Source organism: Carassius auratus, unplaced genomic scaffold (genome assembly GCF_003368295.1).
Source record: "Carassius auratus strain Wakin unplaced genomic scaffold, ASM336829v1 scaf_tig00012924, whole genome shotgun sequence".
NCBI lineage: Eukaryota > Metazoa > Chordata > Actinopteri > Cypriniformes > Cyprinidae > Carassius > Carassius auratus.
Window position 1 is genome coordinate 50,001 of NW_020524346.1, and position 20,131 is coordinate 70,131.

Sequence of the window (20,131 nt, forward strand, 5' to 3'; positions counted from 1 at the left end):
GAGAGGTTCAGAGTTTAAGTGAAAGAGCATGAGACAGACTGGGTGCAATATACTGAGAGATCTTACAGTATGAGGGCATCTGCAGTGTCCTTTACCGTCTTTGTGATGTGATGGAGAGATCAGCCTGATATGAACCAGAAGATGATGTTTATCTGCTTCAAAGCCTAGCTCAGTATTAATCTAAACAGAGTTCTGTTTAGGCTGCTGTAAATCACTTGCTCACCAATGAATCCTTTACGGTGAATGGGTGCCGTCAGAATGAGAGTCCTATCATCACAATAATCCACATGACTCCAGTCCATCAGTTAGCATCTTGTGAAGTGAAAAGCTGCATGTTTGTAATAAATTCATCAAGACATTTTTAACTTCAAATCATTCAATCATTCAATTTAGTCCTTAATCCTTAATATTGCTTTCTCCAGTAAAAATGTCATCTTGTCTGAATCAGGAGAGAAATATGAATGGATCAAGCACCATTTATAAGCAAAAACTGTACAAAACAGTTCCAATCAAATAAGTCAGTGTATTTTGATGAGAGGAAAATTGGGGATGAACTTTTTCACTGGATGAAGCGTTATTATGGATTATGGCTTTGTATTATGACCAGAAGCGACAATTTAAAGTTAAAATGGAAATCCTCTTTTTTTTTTCTACAAACATGACACTTTTCTCTTGTTAATTTATGGACTGGAGTTGTGTGGATTACTTGTGGATTGTAGAGATATTTTTATCAGTGTTTGGACTTTTGTTCTGACGGCACCCATTCACTCCAGAAGGTGAGCAAGTGATGTAATGTTAAATTTCTCCAAATGTGTTCCGATGAAGAAAAACTCATTTATATCTTGGATGGCCTGTGGGTGATTACATTTTCATCAAATTTTCCTTTTTTGGTGAACTATTCCTTTAACTACAGTGTACGTATTATCATTTGGAGAAAACCCCATTTGGACCTTTAATTGAGTGCACATAAATTAAATGTACTGTTTGTTTGAATAACAATTATCTTGCATTAGTTTCATTTTCCAATCTAGTTGATCTGACTGATCCCAAATCAGTTAAACCCAAACGCATTATCAGCATCTTTCTGAGAAAATCATCATTCCAGCGATCCAGCATGCAGTGACAAATAGCTGATAGACTGCAGTACATTTTATTACCCAATATGAGGAGGAAAATACATAAATGGAATTCATTAACTGAGACCTGGCCTGTATACAGTATGATTTAATATAGTACATTTCTACTGCATTGCAAGAATTCATCTCTTGAAAAGGTTACAGATCAGCGAGGAAACAAAATCAATACATTGAAGAATCTGGGAAGGTATAAAATGCATGCAGGAAACTGTGATTTTATTTCTGATGATTTTTAAAATGCATATTGCAGAAGCCTTGGATGAGGCAGTTTGACATTCATTTTATCCTTCTCTGTATTTTTTCCCATTTCGTTCACATCAGTGACCCTAATTTGTACAGTAAAATGGTTTTTACCTCAGTCCTGGAGGCTGAACATGGCAGTAGTGAACCGAGGCCAATGGGGGTTGTGCTGATGTCACATGACTGGATGAAGAGTCCTCTGGAGACAGCTGAGAAAGACGTGACCCAGAAAGGTCACCTCTGAAAGGGTGTGCGCTCGGTGTAATTTTCTGTTAAAGTAATATTATAAGAACACAAAAGACACAAAAAAGCATACATATTTATTAAAACTTATTTAATGGATAATAGTGGAAAGAGAGAAATAGATAGTGTTTTTATAGCCTATTAATATTCATTTAAACTTTGTTTCAATTAATGAAACGTTTTAGTTAGATTTAGTTTAGTAACATATCTACATTGTAATTTTTATAGCTTTGCTTAACAATATAACACTGCTCAGTAAGTGGGTATTTTGAAGCTAAATAATGTAAAAAATGTTTTATACATATATATATGTATATATGTATATATATATATATATATATATATATATATATATATATATATATATATATATATATATATATATATATATATAAATGAGGAATTTAAAAATCATTGATTTGCTACATTTTATTTTATATTAAACACAATCTGCCACAATTCTCCTTCTATTCTAGACAGCACCAAGTATAATCTCTGTGTGAAAAAAAAAGGTTAAAATGAAGCTCTGTTAAGAATTTGAATGACGTAAGATACTCTGCTGGCTACAAAGAGAAACATCCTAAAATTTCTGGTAGATTTTGCTTGAATCTGTGACTTTGCATGTTCTATGATAAAAGTCATACTTTTTTTATGTGTCTTTGATGAAAAAAAAACATTTTCCTTTCCAATATATCAGAAATATGTCAAATATGTTTTCACTTGCACGTTTGGTTTGCTCTCAGTTTGATTAGCTTTGACCCTCATTCACATAAATTACTGTTGGAATCAATGCTTAATCTCCCGTTAGCTGGCCGCTAATCTGTTGAGATTCACTAAAACATACCCCCTGTTTAAACACGCATAATCCATCTGGATTCAGACAGGATTCAGTGTTTTCATCCACAGAGGAGCTTAACTCTGTATCACTGCTCCAGCACAAATGTCAAAACTACCAAATCACCCTGAGCGCCTTTATTCTGACACTACAGCCAGATGGCTAGCATTGCAATCATGCTAATTTTGGCTCCAACACACTGACATGGTCGCCTCCACCCAATCCCTGTTTGATGGGATTACTTACATCAGAGTGAATAAAATAGATCAGCCACAGAGCAGAAACATTGGTCTATAGAGATTCAATTCTCAATGATTGGCTACATTCATTTAACATAGTCTGTAAGCAGCACAATCTTGGCATCTGAACAGAGATTTTGAAGATATACTAATTAAGTGTGCTGCCATAGCAAAAAACTGTCTCTGTCTCACATCTGATAGCTCCCCGACTTCCCAATCTGCAACAAATGCACTTTACAGGGAATGGTGCACACCGAATAAGTTCCCTTTTTATGTAAATATAGAGCTTTATAACCAAAATATAATCCCCGTAGTTACTGTTGCTATGGCGGACAAGACGTTTCGCTGTAATGCCAAACATTATGTTCTCACGCAGTGAAAAATACATTGCGGAGCAAAGAGGACACTGACAGTGCGCCAACAGACAAGACAGAACAGGTTACTTTTGGAATGAAACAAATTCTAAGCTTTCAGATTTTGTAACTTTTTAATAAATTCAAACAATAAATACCGTTTGGTGTGGTGACAGATCGCTGTAGCGCCTCAGTTCAAGCAGCATGTGAACCGATCATCTCTTTCCGTTACTACTTATAGCACGAAATAAACATGAATGAAAATCAGAAGGTATGTTGTTTATACTGCAGAAAGATGTCAGTACACACCATTTGTCAAGTTCAAGTCCACCGACATTAATCTACTCTCCTGTCTGGCTTATTGTCTGAGAAAAATGGCAGATCCAATGTAATTGGTCAGATTGCCAGTCTCTGACATTATATTTCACAAATGGCATATTTTTTCATTTTGTTTGTAATTGTGATTATATCTCACAATTGCAATTACTGATTATACTTCATAGTCAATGCTCTTTTTTACATTATTTTTATATCATAATTGGTGTTTTTTCTCTAGTATTGACCATTTAAAAATTGCCATTTAAAAATTATAAGTTATTTCTGGCAATCTGACTTTATTTCTCAATTTTGGGATTGAAGATCTCGCCCTTTTGACATTATATTTTAGAATTTGACTTTTGCATTTCACATTTTGCATTGCATTTAGCCTTTTTCTTAATTGTGTCTTTATATCTCCAAACACTGAGTTTTCTGTGATTGGATGGGTAGTGTTTCATAAGAGCCAGCTAGATGGAGCTCAGCCAGTCTTGCCCACCTGGAGTTACATGGCAGATCAGTGTTAATATTACCTGCATGACTAGATAAAGTCATGCAGGTAATAAACTAAATATGATTCTTTTTCAGCAGTCAGAGTGTCCATTTATAGAGAGGCGCGTCTATGAATTTTGATGTAACATATACCAAAAAAAATCTCTGCTGAAGAAAAAGCAAGAGAGAGTGCGTACAGTCATGCTCAGGTGTGACGGGGACAGAACGGACACACACACACACACACACACACACACACACACACACAACAGTGCTAGAGGCCTTTGCATTGCCATGGAGCAGGTGGGTGAGATGACAACGGGATTGATGGATAGAGATATACATTGTGTCATCACTAATAACTTCATATTTTTGATCTCCTACACTTATAATGTAAATATAATGCAGTGTTTTGTTGTGTATGATTCAGACACATATGCAGCTCTTAATTGCATTATGATTTTATGTCCTATGCTGAATCTAGAGTGGTTCTAAACAGACAAAGAATTAAGACAGCGGCTATGTACACTAAATCTAAAATAAAATACATACATTACCATTCAAACATCTGGGGTCAGTAAAAAAAAAAAAAAAAATTTTTTTTTTTTTGGCAAGAATGCATTATATTGATCCAAAATGAAATTTACAATGTTACAAAATATATTTATATGTTTAAATATGGAAATGACAGAGATGTGTATAAATCATCAATATCAGATGTTTGATGAACTTTTCTCTTCTTTCTGCAGAGATCATGAATGATGTCATCAGGAAAGTGAAGAAGAAGGGAGAATGGAAGGTAAGACAAAATCATTCAAGCCACCATCATAGCAACCACGCTATCCTTAGGTCACCTCAGTTTTACTCTTTCATAGAGTCAGCACAGGAAATCCGTGTAAATAATTAAGGCCAAACTATTTCATCCATCATATGCTGCCTGTATCACACCACATGCATATTTATTTTGGTACCCATATTAATAAATGACAGCTTTCACACTGCCTGCATCAGCAGCGTGGTACTGTGGGTGAAACGCAGGCCTTACTGTTGCAATAATATGTGTTTCTGAGACTCTCCCATTATTTCTGCTCTCTGTTTTTCTCTGTAGGCTTTGATAGTGGACCAGCTCAGCATGAGGATGTTGTCTTCTTGCTGCAAAATGACTGATATCATGACAGAGGGCATCACTAGTAAGTCAATCCACAGGTTTTGACCACCAGTGAAGTAAAAAGTTCCCATTTGTTGTTAGCAATTAGCATATGGCTCAAAGGACAGAAAACAAAAATCTCAATTCAGCACTCGTCTCTAAACCTGAAACGTTCATATAAATGCTGGAAAATGGTGACCAGATGGAAATAAACATCTCATATCAACAACCTAGCTAAGCACACTTATGTCAATGAGATGTCTGCAAAAAAACAAATCTGGAAAGCATCATATTAGCTTTAATTTAGCAATGGGTTACAAGATGTTTTGCTATATTATGAATATATAATGGGTAAAAGGTGTTAAAGTTGCAACCCCATTCATCTCTGAATATATTAACAATAGGTGAACAAATATCTTATTAAATCATAAACATCACAAAAATATCTAATGACCATCGTTATAAAAGAAATGCATGGGAGACTTGACTCCTGACTTTCATTAAGTGTTTTTTTTAAGTTGTATGTATGTATTTTTTTTTTATTATTATTATTATGTTTTTTATTTAGACTTAATAATTTGGTGTTTGAACACAGATTGATTTCAGTTAGGTGCCAAGGCAACATTTAAAATATTTTAATTATATTTGATTTTATTTCAGCTTTATTTCAACTAACCAAAAGGTTAATGAATATAACCCTGTATCAGAGAAGCTGCTTCTGTGACTGACTTGCTGTTTCTACTCTTATCTCTGCAGTTGTTGAAGACATTAACAAGCGAAGAGAGCCTCTCCCTTCATTGGAGTCCATTTACCTGATAACCCCAACTGAGAAGGTACTCACTGATTTTAGAAGATGCTAAAAAGATGCTAGAATAGACTTCATCTCTCAGTTCACACTAAACATATGTCACTCACTAACACACACATATAAACTGTATATTTACACACAGTATTGACACAGCCTACACAAACAGCCTGAAACTCTTGTTATTTCTGCTGACCATTGTGGTTACTATAACAACACAAAACACAAACACAGTGTTATCTAATGCTTGTTGTATGTCTCTTACCAGTCTGTGCAGACTCTCATCAATGACTTCAAAGATCCCCATTCAGCGAAATATAAAGCGGCTCATGTCTTCTTTACTGACTGTGAGTATCTGAGGGTACTCCAGTGTACTTCAAGGGCCCTGCAAGCATAATACACACTACAGTATTAATGGGACCACACTCAAAACTAGACTACTACACAAGCAATCAGCTAGACAATGTTTTAAATGAATCTTACTTAAACACAATGCTGTGAAACATCAGATATAAAGGCAAATCAGCGCTTTCCTATGACAACTATAAATTAACTGATTTATTTTGTGGTTAATCATAAATTAATGTGCTGTCACAATTAGTCTGACAAATGATTTTGTTAGAAATAAAACGGAAAAAAAAAGTGAGGAATATATAAAATAAAAAAATGAAGCCCTTAATAAGATACATACACAAAATTAAAAACTGCATCCATGATACGTATTAATTATATTTTGTATGTTGTATAAGAAAAAAAAAAAAAAAAAAAAAAAAAAATATATATATATATATATATATATATATATATATATATATATATATATATATATATATATATATATATATATATATATATACATTTAAAAAATCTAAAAGCGTAAATATGCAACATATGGGTGTGTGTTTGTATATATATATATATATATATATATATATATATATATACATACATACGTGTGTGTGTGTGTGTGTGTGTATATATATATATATATATATATATATATATATATATATATATATATATATATATATATATACACACACACACAATGTATAAATTATTTATACATTTATATATCATTTAATAAAAATCTAAAAATATTTTGTGTATAAAAGTGTAAATATGCAATTAATATTGCAGCTGATTGTCTATTGGAGATTTTATTGCTGAAGTGTTGCAGGTGATTTTGGAAATATTTTATGTATAACATGTCAAAACTTCAATAAACTGCCATCATTGCTCGAAATGTTATGCCAACTACCAATGTGTTTCTTCCAGCTTGCCCGGACCCCCTTTTTAATGAAGTGGTGAAGAGCCGTGCCTCGAAAACCATTAAAACCCTAAATGAGATCAACATCGCCTTCCTGCCCTACGAGTCCCAGGTGAGCCATTTCAGGACGGGAGAGGAAGGGAGAGATAAAAATATTTCGGAATAATGACTATCCGTATAGAGAACTATCTAGAAGCAACTAAGCGAATGCAGAAATAGAGTGTTGCAGAACAGCTCTGATGCTGGGGGGATGCAGTCTGGCCCACAATGCCTTGCTGCTTAGGCTGTCTGCAATGATTAATTCAGTGGAGTCAGAGGAGCAGTGTGTTTCTCCTGGTGTGATGCTGCAGCTCATTGCTTCACAGACTCACACGTAATTGGTCGACGCAGCATCCACAGAGAGCCTCGACCAATCAGAGGAGGCTATGAGAGGAAACAAGCATCAAGGGGAACCCATCTGCTGAACAGAAGGATGGTCATGTGACCCTGTGTGTGCCGAGAGAGGGTGGGGAGGGGAGGTTGTGAAGACCTATACAGATAGACTGTCTGACACACTCAGAGATATAGCACGGATTGGGCCACAGAAAACACAAAGGCAGAAAGGAAAGGTACAGACTGGAGACAACTCACTTACTCAAGGCTCATTCCTCAGGCTAGTTTGGAAACAGGAAGTAGAGAGGAACACATTTTGTCACATTCTGTCTGTCAGACAAAATCATAAAGATGTATTTATTTATAGAAATTTATAATCTATTAATTCATAGAAAAATATGGAAAAACATACACTAACATTCAAAGATTTTGGGTGACTACATAGAAATGAATGTTTTTATTCAGCAAGGATGCATTTAATTAATCAAAAGTGATCATTATTGATCACTGCTCATGATAACCAGTGTTTCTTCAGCATATTAGAATAATTTCTGAAGGATCATGTGACACTGGAGACTGGAGGAATGGTTGCAGAAAATTCAGTTTTGCATCACAGGAATAAATGACATTTTGAAATATATCAAACAGAAAGTAATTATTTTAATATTGTGTTATAATTCACAATAGTACTGGTTTTACTGTATTTTTCGATCAAATTAATGCAGCCTTGGTGAGTATTACAGATTTCTATATACAATAGCAAATTCTAAAACATAGAAAACAAAACTTAGAAACTATAAAAAAAGAAACTGCATTATTTATTACCATATCAAATTTTTTAGTTTTCTGCTTTTTTTTTTCTGGCGGTTTCTGTGCAAATCATGGACTAATATCAGGTTTGCTTACTATAACAGTGCTATTTTAGTATAATTGATATACTATTATAGTTTTTATTGCTAATTTTATTTTTACACTTTACTGCTTTCATGTTAATGTTAAAGTTTTAGTAATTTTATTGGGTTTTTGTAAATTTAGTTCTTTTTTTCTATAGTTTTTATACATTTTATTTCGGTTTTAGTTTGAGATATTTTAGAACAGTATATTTCGGCAACATTTATTTTAAGTTAATGACTATTTTAAGTAAAACAATTTTTATGGTTCTAAATTTTGTTTCAATTATAGTTTTAGTCAACAATGATAACAGTTTTAGATAAAAACAAAGCAAAAAGACTCAAAATGTCAGCTGATCACTTTGCCTGTCCACATTATTGCTCTATTAGAAGTATGAATGTGTGTGTGTTTGGTTTAGGTGTTCTCTTTGGACAATCCTGATGCCTTCCAGAGTTTCTACAGTCCTCATAAGACACAGCTGAAGAACCCTGTGATGGAACGCTTGGCCGACCAGCTGGCAACTCTGTGTGCCACACTGAAGGAATACCCTGCCGTCCGATACAGAGGGTAAGGCAATGAGGGGCCACGATGGAACTGCATCTCCCCCTTAATATTTTGTAGAGTCTTCTGTTCCTTTATCTGATCTGTTTTGACGGTGCCGTTTCACATATGCAATCCTTGAATCAGATTTCAGGAAGTGGCATCAGGATCAACAGAGCTGTCTAATGTTCTGTCTGTCTGATCTAATACACTGATTTTCTATGTACAGGGAGTATAAAGATAACGCCACTCTGGCTCAGCTTCTTCAGGACAAACTGGACGCCTACAAGGCAGATGATCCCACAATGGGGGAGGTGAGCGGCACATCAGTTATTGATGTGTACAAAAAAAATGTAATAACTTATTCTTCCTCTGAAAGGACTTCAAGACTTCCATATTAAGAAATTAAAGCCACTTCTTTCAGCCTTATTCCTGCCCACATTAATATTATGTATGTGGGTGGCTTTATAAATCAAAGAACGGTTTGTGCTGATCATGGAGTACATTTTTTTATTTTTTGATCTCTATGCAGGGCCCAGACAAGGCTCGCTCCCAGCTCATTATTCTGGACCGAGGTTTCGACCCTGCCTCTCCTGTCCTGCACGAGCTCACCTTCCAGGCTATGGCCTATGACCTCCTGCCCATTGAGAATGATGTCTACAAGTGAGTGAAATAAATGAAAATATTTACACTTTTCTTAAAATAATATTTACTATATTAAATTATTATATTATACGATATTATGTCCTATAAATGTATTATAATAAAGTACAATGTAAAATAATATTTACAATACATACAATATGTAAAATATTATATATATAATTGTAAATATTCTTAAATAATAATTACTAAAATAAAACTTATAATATTATTTTATATTATGTAATTAAATAATAATAATTATTATTATATTAAAGAAAATCATTATTAGCAAATCATTTCATTAATCTGCAAAGGTTTTATAGAGTACTGTATATCATATATAAATATATAATATATAAATGTTTGTTTTGTGTCTGGTAGGTATGATACTAGTGGGATGGGAGACTCTCGTGAGAAAGAAGTGCTACTGCATGAAGACGATGACCTCTGGGTGGCGCTACGGCACAAACATATTGCTGAGGTCTCTCAGTGAGTAAAACTGAAAATTTTTGGCCTTAAGCTATGGTTTTCCTGTAATATTCTGTGTCTGTATATAGTGACATCCTTGTTCTCTCCCTCCTTTTTCATTTTCCTTGCTGGCAGGGAGGTGACGCGCTCCCTGAAGGAATTTTCTGCTAGTAAACGGATGAACACTGGAGAGAAGGTACGCTGGGTGGGGGGTTGGAGGAAAGAATAAATACTGGAACAGAGAGAATAGTGTAGCGTAGGAGAAGGAGCATAGCCTGGCAGATGAAATTATGTCGTCGGCAGTCAAATCCAAACTGTGTCGGCTGACTCATGTGAAAGCACTCCAAGGCTACAGCGGGATTAGTATTGATTGACTTACTGACACAGCACAAGCAAACACACACATTTTTGCTGTGATGTACAATTTGCAATAGTAAATAGTCTGGCCTACTGGATCTGAGACATGTCTTGAGGCAGCATCTCACCCGTTTTGTTTTGCTTTCTGAGAAAGTCCTGTGTTTCTTCCAGACCACTATGAGGGACCTGTCTCAAATGCTGAAGAAGATGCCACAGTACCAGAAAGAGCTCAGCAAGGTGAGAGAGGTCAAAACGCATGTGCTGTCAGGACTCCTCCTGGGATATGCAATTCCGATATTTAACTAATTGTTACGTAAAATCTCTGCCTTAGTACTCGACCCATCTGCAGTTGGCCGAGGATTGCATGAAGAACTACCAGGGAACCGTGGACAAGCTGTGCCGTGTAGAGCAGGTACAATTTCACCACAGACATCACTGCTACAGGATACAGGGTTCGTGAAAAACAAAACAAAAGACTGAGAAAAACAGTATGTGTATGCACCAATGTTTCATTTAACATTCACAAAATGTGATATTATATTATTTATAATATATGTCTATGGTCTAACTAGTTCGTTGGTTTGCCAATATACGTTAAATAATATATATATATATTATATATAAACTTACTAAACTTGCAAATGTATATCCGTGGGTGTATTTTACGAGCCAGGTCACATTTTATTTTGTGATTGATTAATTAATTTGAGTGTAATACTACTAAACAGGGCTATTACTGAAAGTGACGTGACATACAGCCAAGTATGGTGGCCCATACTCAGAATTCATGCTCTGCATTTAACCCATCCAAAGTCACACACACAGCAGTGAACACACACACACACACACACACCCGGAGCAGTGGGCTGCCATTTATGCTGTGGCACCCGGGGAGCAGTTGGGGGTTCGGTGCCTTGCCTTGATCTAACTATGATAATGAAAGGCAAACCATGGTTTTACCAGTAGCTAAACTTAGGTGACAAAAACAGACTATTCAAAAACTATGGTAAATTCATGCAAATGTTTCCTTGTGCTCTGTCACCGGGCAGGATCTCGCTATGGGAACAGACGCAGAGGGCGAAAAGATTAAAGACCCCATGAGGGCCATCGTGCCAATCTTGCTGGACGCCAACGTCACCACCTACGACAAGATCCGTATCATCCTGCTCTATATTTTCCTGAAGAACGGTTAGAGAGTCTTTGGCACATCTCAGTTTGGGTTTCATTGCCCTAAACAGGCATTTTGTAACATGACTTTGCGTGTGCATGTGTTGCAAAACAGGGATCACGGAGGAGAACCTTAACAAGCTAATTCAACATGCCCAGATCCCTCCTGAGGACAGTGAGATCATCACCAACATGGCTCACCTGGGTGTCCCAATCATCACCGATGTACGCAATCTGATTCTTGTCCTACACAATGGTTAAGTCTGCTTGGCCATTGCCACTGACGCTTCTGCTTTGTTTCTGTACGCTGCAGTCTACTCTCCGCAGAGGCAAGAAGCTCGATCGTAAAGAGCGTGTGAGCGAGCAGACCTACCAGCTTTCTCGCTGGACCCCACTCGTCAAAGATATAATGGAGGTCAGACCTGAGCTATAGAATTTGACAGAGAAACTGTGCAGACTGTGTGGAAATGTGTGGTTTTACTTTGTTTGTGAATGTGATTGCAGGATGTAATCGAAGACAAGCTGGACACTAAATATTATCCGTACATCTCAACACGCTCGTCTTCTTCCTTCAGCACTTCTGCAGTCAGGTACACACACTCACCAACAATGGTTTTCATGATCCCGTTCAAATAATGAGAAATTTGAATTGGCCACACTTACAGGAGGGGAATCCACCAACTACAAAAAAATGTTTATGTTGACTGAACAAAAGGCGCAAAAAAAGATTATTCTCTAGGGTTTTTTTTCTTTTCTTGTAAACCTGCTTTTTATTATTCGGGTCTGTTTTGATGACTTATGAATTAGAGATACAGGTGCATCTCAATAAATTAGAATGTCGTGGAAAAGTTCATTTATTTCAGTAATTCAACTCAAATTGTGAAACTCGTGTATTAAATAAATTCAATGCACATTGCACAATGAAGTATTTGTTGAGATAATGAATTGGTGGGTTTTTGTTAATTGTGAGCCAAAAGCATCACAATTAAAAGAACCAAAGACTTTAAATATCAAACCATTTCAATTACAATTCATTACATTCAAATTCTAATTTGAATTTCAAAGGCAACTCTAACACACACACACACAATCCCATGTATTCATGCATTTTTGTATTGCACAAGTCAAAAGATAGAAGCAAATTGGATCAATAATCATTTGTGTACCAAGGGGTAAGGAGAACATTAAGATCAATACCATGATTGGTGGGTGGAGCGACGTGGGGTGAGGGCGAACACCAAGTTTCTTTCAGAAGCAGTGGAAACTGGTATATTTCCTCAGGGTCAGCAGTAATGATCCCACTGCACTGTTCTGCTTTCATGACAAACAAGCTAGCACAGCTCCTGTAAACAGAAACAGAGGCAAAGCAGGATGTCCCTGACTCCCACAGAGGGAGAGCTGGGAGCTGATGGGTCAGCTATTGATTAGATTCGAGATCACTAGACTTCACACTGATTTCCCCTCTCATTATGCTAGCAAATAGCTCTGCCATTCGTTAAAGTTATGCTCCAGCCAAAAATGAAAACTCTGTCATCATTTACTCACCCTCAAGTTATTCCAAACCGGTATGAATTTCTTTCTTCTGTTCAACACAAAAGAAGATATTTTGAAGAATGCTGGTACAGTAGCTAAACAGCTGCTGGTAGCCATTGACTTCCATAGTATTTTTTTTTTTTTTTTCATACTATGGAAGTCAATGTCTACCTCAAATGTGTCTCTGAGTAATTTATGATAAAATTTACAATGGTTTTATCATATACAAATAACATGGTACTTAGATATATGCCATAATTTAGACTTTTTTTGTATTTTAAGTTTTCTAAACAGTTAAACATGCAAAAGGATTTTGTTGATATATTATCAAAGTCAAATGTTTTTAAAAATCAATTTTTATCATCAACACACACACACACACACACACACACACACACACACGCACGCACACACACACACGCACGCACACACACACACAAATACTAAATATAAAATAAATAAAACGTGCATAAAATAAAGCAAATAATTTATGATTAAACCAATTTGTAAAAAACTTACGAATATAGATAGGAATAAAACTTTAATACTTGGTGTAGTATAAAAATAAAAGGTGTCTTGCCTTCAGTGGCCAAGTGAAAAAAGATGTTGTGTAAAACAGTGTAGTCTCTTATTGTTGCCAATAGAAGGCCATAAATGGTAATGCAACAACAAATACCTTCAAATGACCCTGCAAAAACGTCCAAGATACTTCAGTCTTTTGGTTTGAAAAAGAAGTTGACATGCATTTATGTGTTCTTTTCATGGCAGTGCCCGATATGGCCACTGGCACAAGAATAAAACCCCTGGAGAGTACCGTACAGGACCTCGCGTCATTGTCTTCGTCCTTGGGGGCGTGTCCTTTAGCGAGATGCGCTGTGCCTATGAGGTCACACAGGCCAATGGCAAATGGGAGGCCATCATTGGTGAGTCTGCAGAGGATACTGCTAAAAGTCACTGTAAATTCAAGAGTTACTAAGCAACCACCCTTTAAAGATTGGTATCTTTAGCTTTAACAATACGTTTTTGTTTTTGATACATTTAATCAGACTGGCAAATCTGTCTTGTATATTTTTCCTGTGCTATTGTCTTGTACAGTATTTTGTGCCTGTCATGTTTTAACTTCTTTTAAATTGCAGTCGTGAGCCTCTGCTGTGTTCATAAGTCTATGTTCGTAAGTTCTTCTTTGTGTGTGTCTCGTGTGCGTGTGATAAGGTATGTTTAAGATGTGCACTTGTGTTTAGAATTGTCTTTTAATCTTACCTTTAAGGCCTATGGCAGCAAAAACAAGTGAGTGTTCACATTGCTTTTAAAGGAATCGCTCACCCAAAAATTAATTTTGCTTAAAATGTACTTATCCTCAGGCCATCCAAGATGTAAATGAGTTTGCTTATTCATTGGAACAAATTTGGAGAGATTTGGCATTACATCACTTGCTCACCAATGGATCCTCTGCAGTGAATGGGTACCGTCTGAATAGGAGTCTAAACAGCTGATAAAAACTCAATAATCCACAAGCAATCCACAGGACTCCAGTCTATCAGTTAACATTTTGTAAAGTAAAAAAACTGCATGTTTTTAAGAAACAAATTAATCAAGATGTTTTTAATACACTAGACCTGTATCCATAATATTGCTTTCTTTAGTGAAAAAGCTGTCTTGTCTGGATAGAAATATGCACAGTTCAAGTACTGTTTACAAGCAAATCATTCTCAAATAGAACTGAACAAATATGTTGGTGGTTTTTGATGAGAGGACAACAGGGGATGGAGTTCTTCTCACTGGAGGGAGTTTTATTATGGATTTTAGGCTTATTTTGGCCAAAAGCAATTTAAAGTGAAAACACTTTTGATTTTGAAAACACAATTGATTTGTATTCACAGACACTTGTTTGTTTCATTCACTTCACAAGATGTTAATTGATGGACTGGAGTCTTATGGATTACTTGTGGATTGTTGTGATGTTTTTATCAGATGTTTGGACTCTCATTCTGACGGCACCCATTCACTGTAGAAGATCCATTGGTGAGCAAGTGATGTAATGCTAAATCTTTGATGAAAGTGAAAAAAAAAAACTAATCACTATGTGAACTATTATTTTAAAGGAATGACAAGTTCTCATTAAGATTATGGACTTTTGGTCACGTTGTTGCTGCAAATTACTGTCAGTGTGAGTGCCCCTTTAGAAGTGAATTTTAAAGTACATAGTAAAGTAAAGTATCAGTCTGTTGTTTTCCAGAAACAATTTGAGCATTGAAGATTTTACAATAACACTGAATTTAGTACTAGTGGATTTGGGCGACAATTTTGTCCAAGCATGAGGTCTATTAGAGATGAACAGTGCATCTGAAGGACCTCAATGGGTCAATTGGCTGAACTTCTAATTGTGAACCGTCATGGAATGAATATTTTACATTTAGTTGATTGAAGGAGTCCCAACAGTTATTGAGTTTTCCATCACTGATACATCCACCAAGAGCTTCCAAACATCATTTTGTTGTCGGGGTTCTAGGATGATATTTCTGAAACATCACGATCTACAGATGGTGGAAATGGTATTTGACCATCTTTTTGTCCCCATAAAGATTAATGGTGGTGAAAGAACGTGAAGTGCAGTGTGAGATTCATTCTGAGCGTGAAGCCACCTTTGTTCCTCCGCAGGTTCTACCCACACGCTCACCCCAACCAAATTTCTAATGGACCTGCGGCACCCCGACTTCCGAGAATCCACTAGTGGGTCCTTTGAGGACCCTGACCCCTCAGACGAGTGAGAGAGAGAGAAAGAGGGAAGGGTGGGAGAGAGAAATCACACTCTGACAAAGTAAAGGCAGCCGAACAAAGAAACCCTTTCTGAACCCCCACAGCACAAGGGTTTTCTTTTCTTGCTCCTTTTACCATACTCTACCGTTTTACTGCGCCACCACGTCTCAGGGATGAGTGTCCGGCTCCTGCCTCCAATCGGCTAGTCTCACTCAGGCTCCGCCTTCTACTGGGACCTGCCAATAATGATATGCCTCCACTTATGAGAAACGATTGGCCGGCTCAATGCTTCATTCAGAACTGCAGTGGGCGGAGCCTTTTCTGAGTGACAGATGCAGTAGGAGTCCTGACCCCATCCCTAGTTGACCACATCTTCTCAGTTGGGTGGATTAAACTGCATTCTCCTCACAATGCGCCCTTTAATTCAATGGAGTCTCCTCTTCCGACGAGGAAAGGCTTCCTCCATTTGCCCTCCCAAATATCATTATTTTTAAAGCTTCATTTTCCCGCAGATTTAATCTACCCTTAAGACTCACCATATTGCGATTATTTCTGAATAACATAATAATCACTCATATTAACTTTGCCCCCCCCCACCCACTCTGGAGAGGTAATTGATGCCAATTGCAGGATCATTTGATTTTGTTTTTAATCTAGTTCCTCAAACTACCTCACATCACGTCTACATGACCAAGTGGCCGTCTGCAAAGAATATATGTTAAAATGACTTCCGCCAGAGAGTGACTGGCTCTTTTCCTTCTTTATTATTCTTCTGCAGATGCCAAAGCTTGAAATGTAGCTGTGTTCTTCAGATATGCTTTAGCACTAACGCTTCTCCCAAACACTAACATTTTTTAAACTAACTTGTTTGGGCCCTTTACATAATTTTTCAGAACCCTACATGTTATACCCCAGGTCCTGTTTTTTTTTTTTTTGCATTAAAAAATAGCTTTCTAGACTATTAAATAGTTGATTATAAAGCTGACCACAACAGCCTCATGCTAGTAAATCAATGCAATTTGTGGTTCATGACTGGTACTTAAAAATAAAAGATGTTTTGAAGACACTTTATATTACAAGGCTGTAATGTAAGGCTTGTGGTTACATTAAATGTAATGTATTACTCATTGTAATTTGTTTAAAACCTACCATTAGCTCTTAAAGGGTTAATATTCTGGGTTAAATACAAGTTTATGACATGCTCTCAGTTACCACAGGAAATGATTTGATTGTTTGGAAGAACTTGCTAAATGTTTAAAGTAATGCTCTTAGTATTCTAATAATATTCAGATACTGTACACACAGTTCTTTAAGTACAGCCATAAGATTGGAACATCATATGTATACCTTGTCTGTCTGTGTTTACATACAATATTTCAGTTCCTTATTTTAGTCTTTTAAACCTTTAGGAATACCTTCCCCCATAGACTTCCATTGTAAGAGTGTTACAGCACAAATTTGTTCAGGTTTTGACACAGAAATGGATGCGCCAGGTTGTTTTCTGTGGTAATCAAAGATGCTATTGATAGACATAAACATGTATTGATCATGGAATATTCATTTAACCCAACTATGATCTTCTCTGAAGAATTAAGAGTAGCTATAACATTTATAAGCCAACAAATGCACACAGAGGAGGTCCTGTTATAAAAGCGTCCTTCCAAATACCTTTACTGACTAAACCATTGTAGAAGAATGATCATTGCTTAGCCCTATCAAGTATCCATCACTCAAGTGTCAGGCTGCTAAAGCTATATCCCTTTTGATTTCCCCTTTTTCTGTTGGTTTTTCGTGTTCGTAAATGATCACACCATAAGCAGTATGCCAGTCCTAACCCATACTGCAACATGAAAAACTTACTGACTGTTCCAGCCATTACTGAACAATAATATGCTTTGTTTTCATGGATCTTTAGTTTCGACCCGTTCATCTAGTTGAAGAGCTACAAATCACATTGTGAATCTGATTAGCAAAACTGCATGTTTGCGTTTAGTTGGCCCAGTAGATTATATAAGATCTGTTCAGAACCAATCAAAGCTGAGCATGCAACTACACATTCAGTTCTACTTGCATAGCAATGTAAGATACATTTGCCTCCTTCTGTAGGCAAACCTCACTGGTTGTTAAGTTAATGTGACATTCATTATCAAGCAATTTTTAATCAATTTTTATTGGAAAAGACTACTTGCATAAGTGTGAACATGCAGCTTTGCTAAAAATATTGTATTTTAACAGGGAGTGGAATAAACATTTGGTCCACAGGGTACCAAAAATAATTCAGTGTGTACCCATGTGTTTTTTATTTTTTTAAAGGTGACCCTGTGGCACAAACGTTTTGGGTAGTTTGAATGTACAGTATTTCTGATGTGTTAAAAATGTGTCTTCAGCTAAATATCTGATCAAATTTGAATATTTCCTTATTTGGAAATGTTTCTATTTTTAGATGCAAAGAAAAGTCTTAACAATTAAATATATGTGCATAAAGTAGCTTTAAAAAGGGTTGGCAAGTTTTCTTTTTTTTTTTTTGTCTATGTTTTTTAAAGTCTCTTATGCTCACCAGGGCTGCATTTATTTGATTAAAACTACAGTTACTATTGTGAAATATTATTATTTAAAATAATGGTTTTCTATCTGAATATATAAAATGTAATTTATTCCTGTGATGGCAAAGCTGAATTTATTACTCCAGTCTTCAGTGTCACACGATCCTTCAGAAATCATTCTAATATGATGATTTGCATTTGCAAGAAACATTTCTTATTATTATCACACCTGGAAATGGTTGTGCTGTTTAATATTTTTATGGAAACTGATATATATTTTTTTTCAGTATTCTTCGATAAATAGAACATTTAAAAGAAAAGTTCTTCACTCTAAGTTTTGATCACTTTAAAGTGTCTTTGCTCAATCTTTCTGACCCTTTTGACTTTTGAACAGCAGTATAAATGATATATATATTATTAATAATATATATTTTCAACAATATTATATACAGATAGATACACAGCTGAAAACACCTTTAACATTTTTACAGTTAATGTACAAATTGAATGAGTTTTTCCTCTTTGTTTCTTTCCTCGGTGCTCATTTATGCAGGTTCGACCCATATCGTCCCCCCACCCAGCTTCTGGATGCTCTCAAGGCCATGAACAAACCCGACGAGGAGCAGACAAGCTAAAATCACAATTTCCTCCCTCCCAACCCCATCGCCCAGTTACCCTCTCCCTCCCTTCATCTGTCGCCCTGTAAATCACACCTACTGCTATATAAATTGTGTATGCATCTTGCTTGAGAAAAAAAAAATTGGTGAAGTTAAAAGGATATTCTATAAATTGATATATATTTAAATATATATAAGTATTCTTCTGTTTTACAATGGATGCAAATGATTAATGTCAAACTGAGTTTTCATTATTAATTGCCATTTATAAACTTTAAAGTACCAAATGTAATATTGTATGTTATGGAATCTGCTAGAATGCGTAAATGGTAGATCATGTTTTGTGTTCGCTCTTTATTTAAACCTAGTGTGTTTTTTTTTCTGTGCTTTATTATTTAATTTTTTATGGTTTAAAAGTGGTTGGGGGAGGGACTGGATTGTATAGACCAGTGAGGCAAAATAAAGCATATCACTTCCTAATCTGAAGGCTAAACCGCCGTCCAGTTTAGATGCTTGGGTTTAATTGTTGTCTCATTTTAGATGTGCATGCCATGCACGCTACTATGTGGCCCGTTTGACATGTTTTAAAACACTGGGGGGAAAAAATAATAAAAAACTAAATGAAACGGAGCATCTTCTGGGACTCCAGTGATGAAGAGGAAGGAGGCCAAAGGAATAACAGATCAAAGCCTCAAGCTGTAAAAGTGAAAGAGACACTGTATATAGATAGCGGACGTCACCCCTCCGTCAGTCTAAATTCCGGGATCATTTACTCTCCATATACTTTTCTTTTCACGTCTCCTTCCACAGAGACCTCATGGTTTAGTGTGAAGAAGGCCGTTGCTTGCAGATGTTTAAGGAATTCAAAAAAAGGGCCAGTTGTATTTCAGTATTGTATCTCGTCTTATCATTGGTTAGTAAACGATGTTTAACTGGGACATGCACTGAGTAGCGTGTTGTTGTATGCCATATGTTACTGTTTTTTCGTCTCACTGTTGACTGGTGCAAATTTCTGACTGTGAAGTAGTAAAACTTTCCTTTGCCAATGTGAAGCCACTGTGTTTGTGATGTATTAGCTGTAGCTGTAGTGATAAACTGGGGAAAAAATAGGTAATATCAATCTTTCATTTGTCCGTCTGATAGTTTCTTTATTACTCTCTGTTATA

At 36.1% G+C, this 20,131-nt stretch overlaps 1 protein-coding gene across 3 annotated transcripts in view; it reads left to right on the forward strand.

Moving 5' to 3' along the window:
• The window catches only part of LOC113073820 (syntaxin-binding protein 1), a 25,785-nt gene extending 5,654 nt beyond the window's left edge, over positions 1-20,131 (forward strand). Inside the window, exons 2-20 of one of the 3 annotated variants that reach the window (XR_003280547.1) lie at positions 4,603-4,652; positions 4,962-5,043; positions 5,757-5,833; positions 6,074-6,152; positions 7,084-7,187; positions 8,757-8,905; positions 9,108-9,192; positions 9,411-9,541; positions 9,905-10,012; positions 10,127-10,187; positions 10,520-10,585; positions 10,680-10,760; positions 11,398-11,536; positions 11,631-11,740; positions 11,829-11,930; positions 12,020-12,105; positions 13,817-13,971; positions 15,707-15,866; positions 18,902-18,984. Coding sequence is in view for 2 of the 3 variants with exons in the window: in XM_026246571.1 (XP_026102356.1) it covers positions 4,603-4,652; positions 4,962-5,043; positions 5,757-5,833; positions 6,074-6,152; positions 7,084-7,187; positions 8,757-8,905; positions 9,108-9,192; positions 9,411-9,541; positions 9,905-10,012; positions 10,127-10,187; positions 10,520-10,585; positions 10,680-10,760; positions 11,398-11,536; positions 11,631-11,740; positions 11,829-11,930; positions 12,020-12,105; positions 13,817-13,971; positions 15,707-15,733; positions 18,928-18,983 (1,748 nt within the window). In the remaining variant the exon portion in view is untranslated. Of the gene's footprint in view, positions 1-4,602; positions 4,653-4,961; positions 5,044-5,756; positions 5,834-6,073; positions 6,153-7,083; positions 7,188-8,756; positions 8,906-9,107; positions 9,193-9,410; positions 9,542-9,904; positions 10,013-10,126; positions 10,188-10,519; positions 10,586-10,679; positions 10,761-11,397; positions 11,537-11,630; positions 11,741-11,828; positions 11,931-12,019; positions 12,106-13,816; positions 13,972-15,706; positions 15,867-18,901 lie in introns of all 3 variants that reach the window. The other 2 variants (XM_026246571.1, XM_026246569.1) reach the window with 2 other exon arrangements.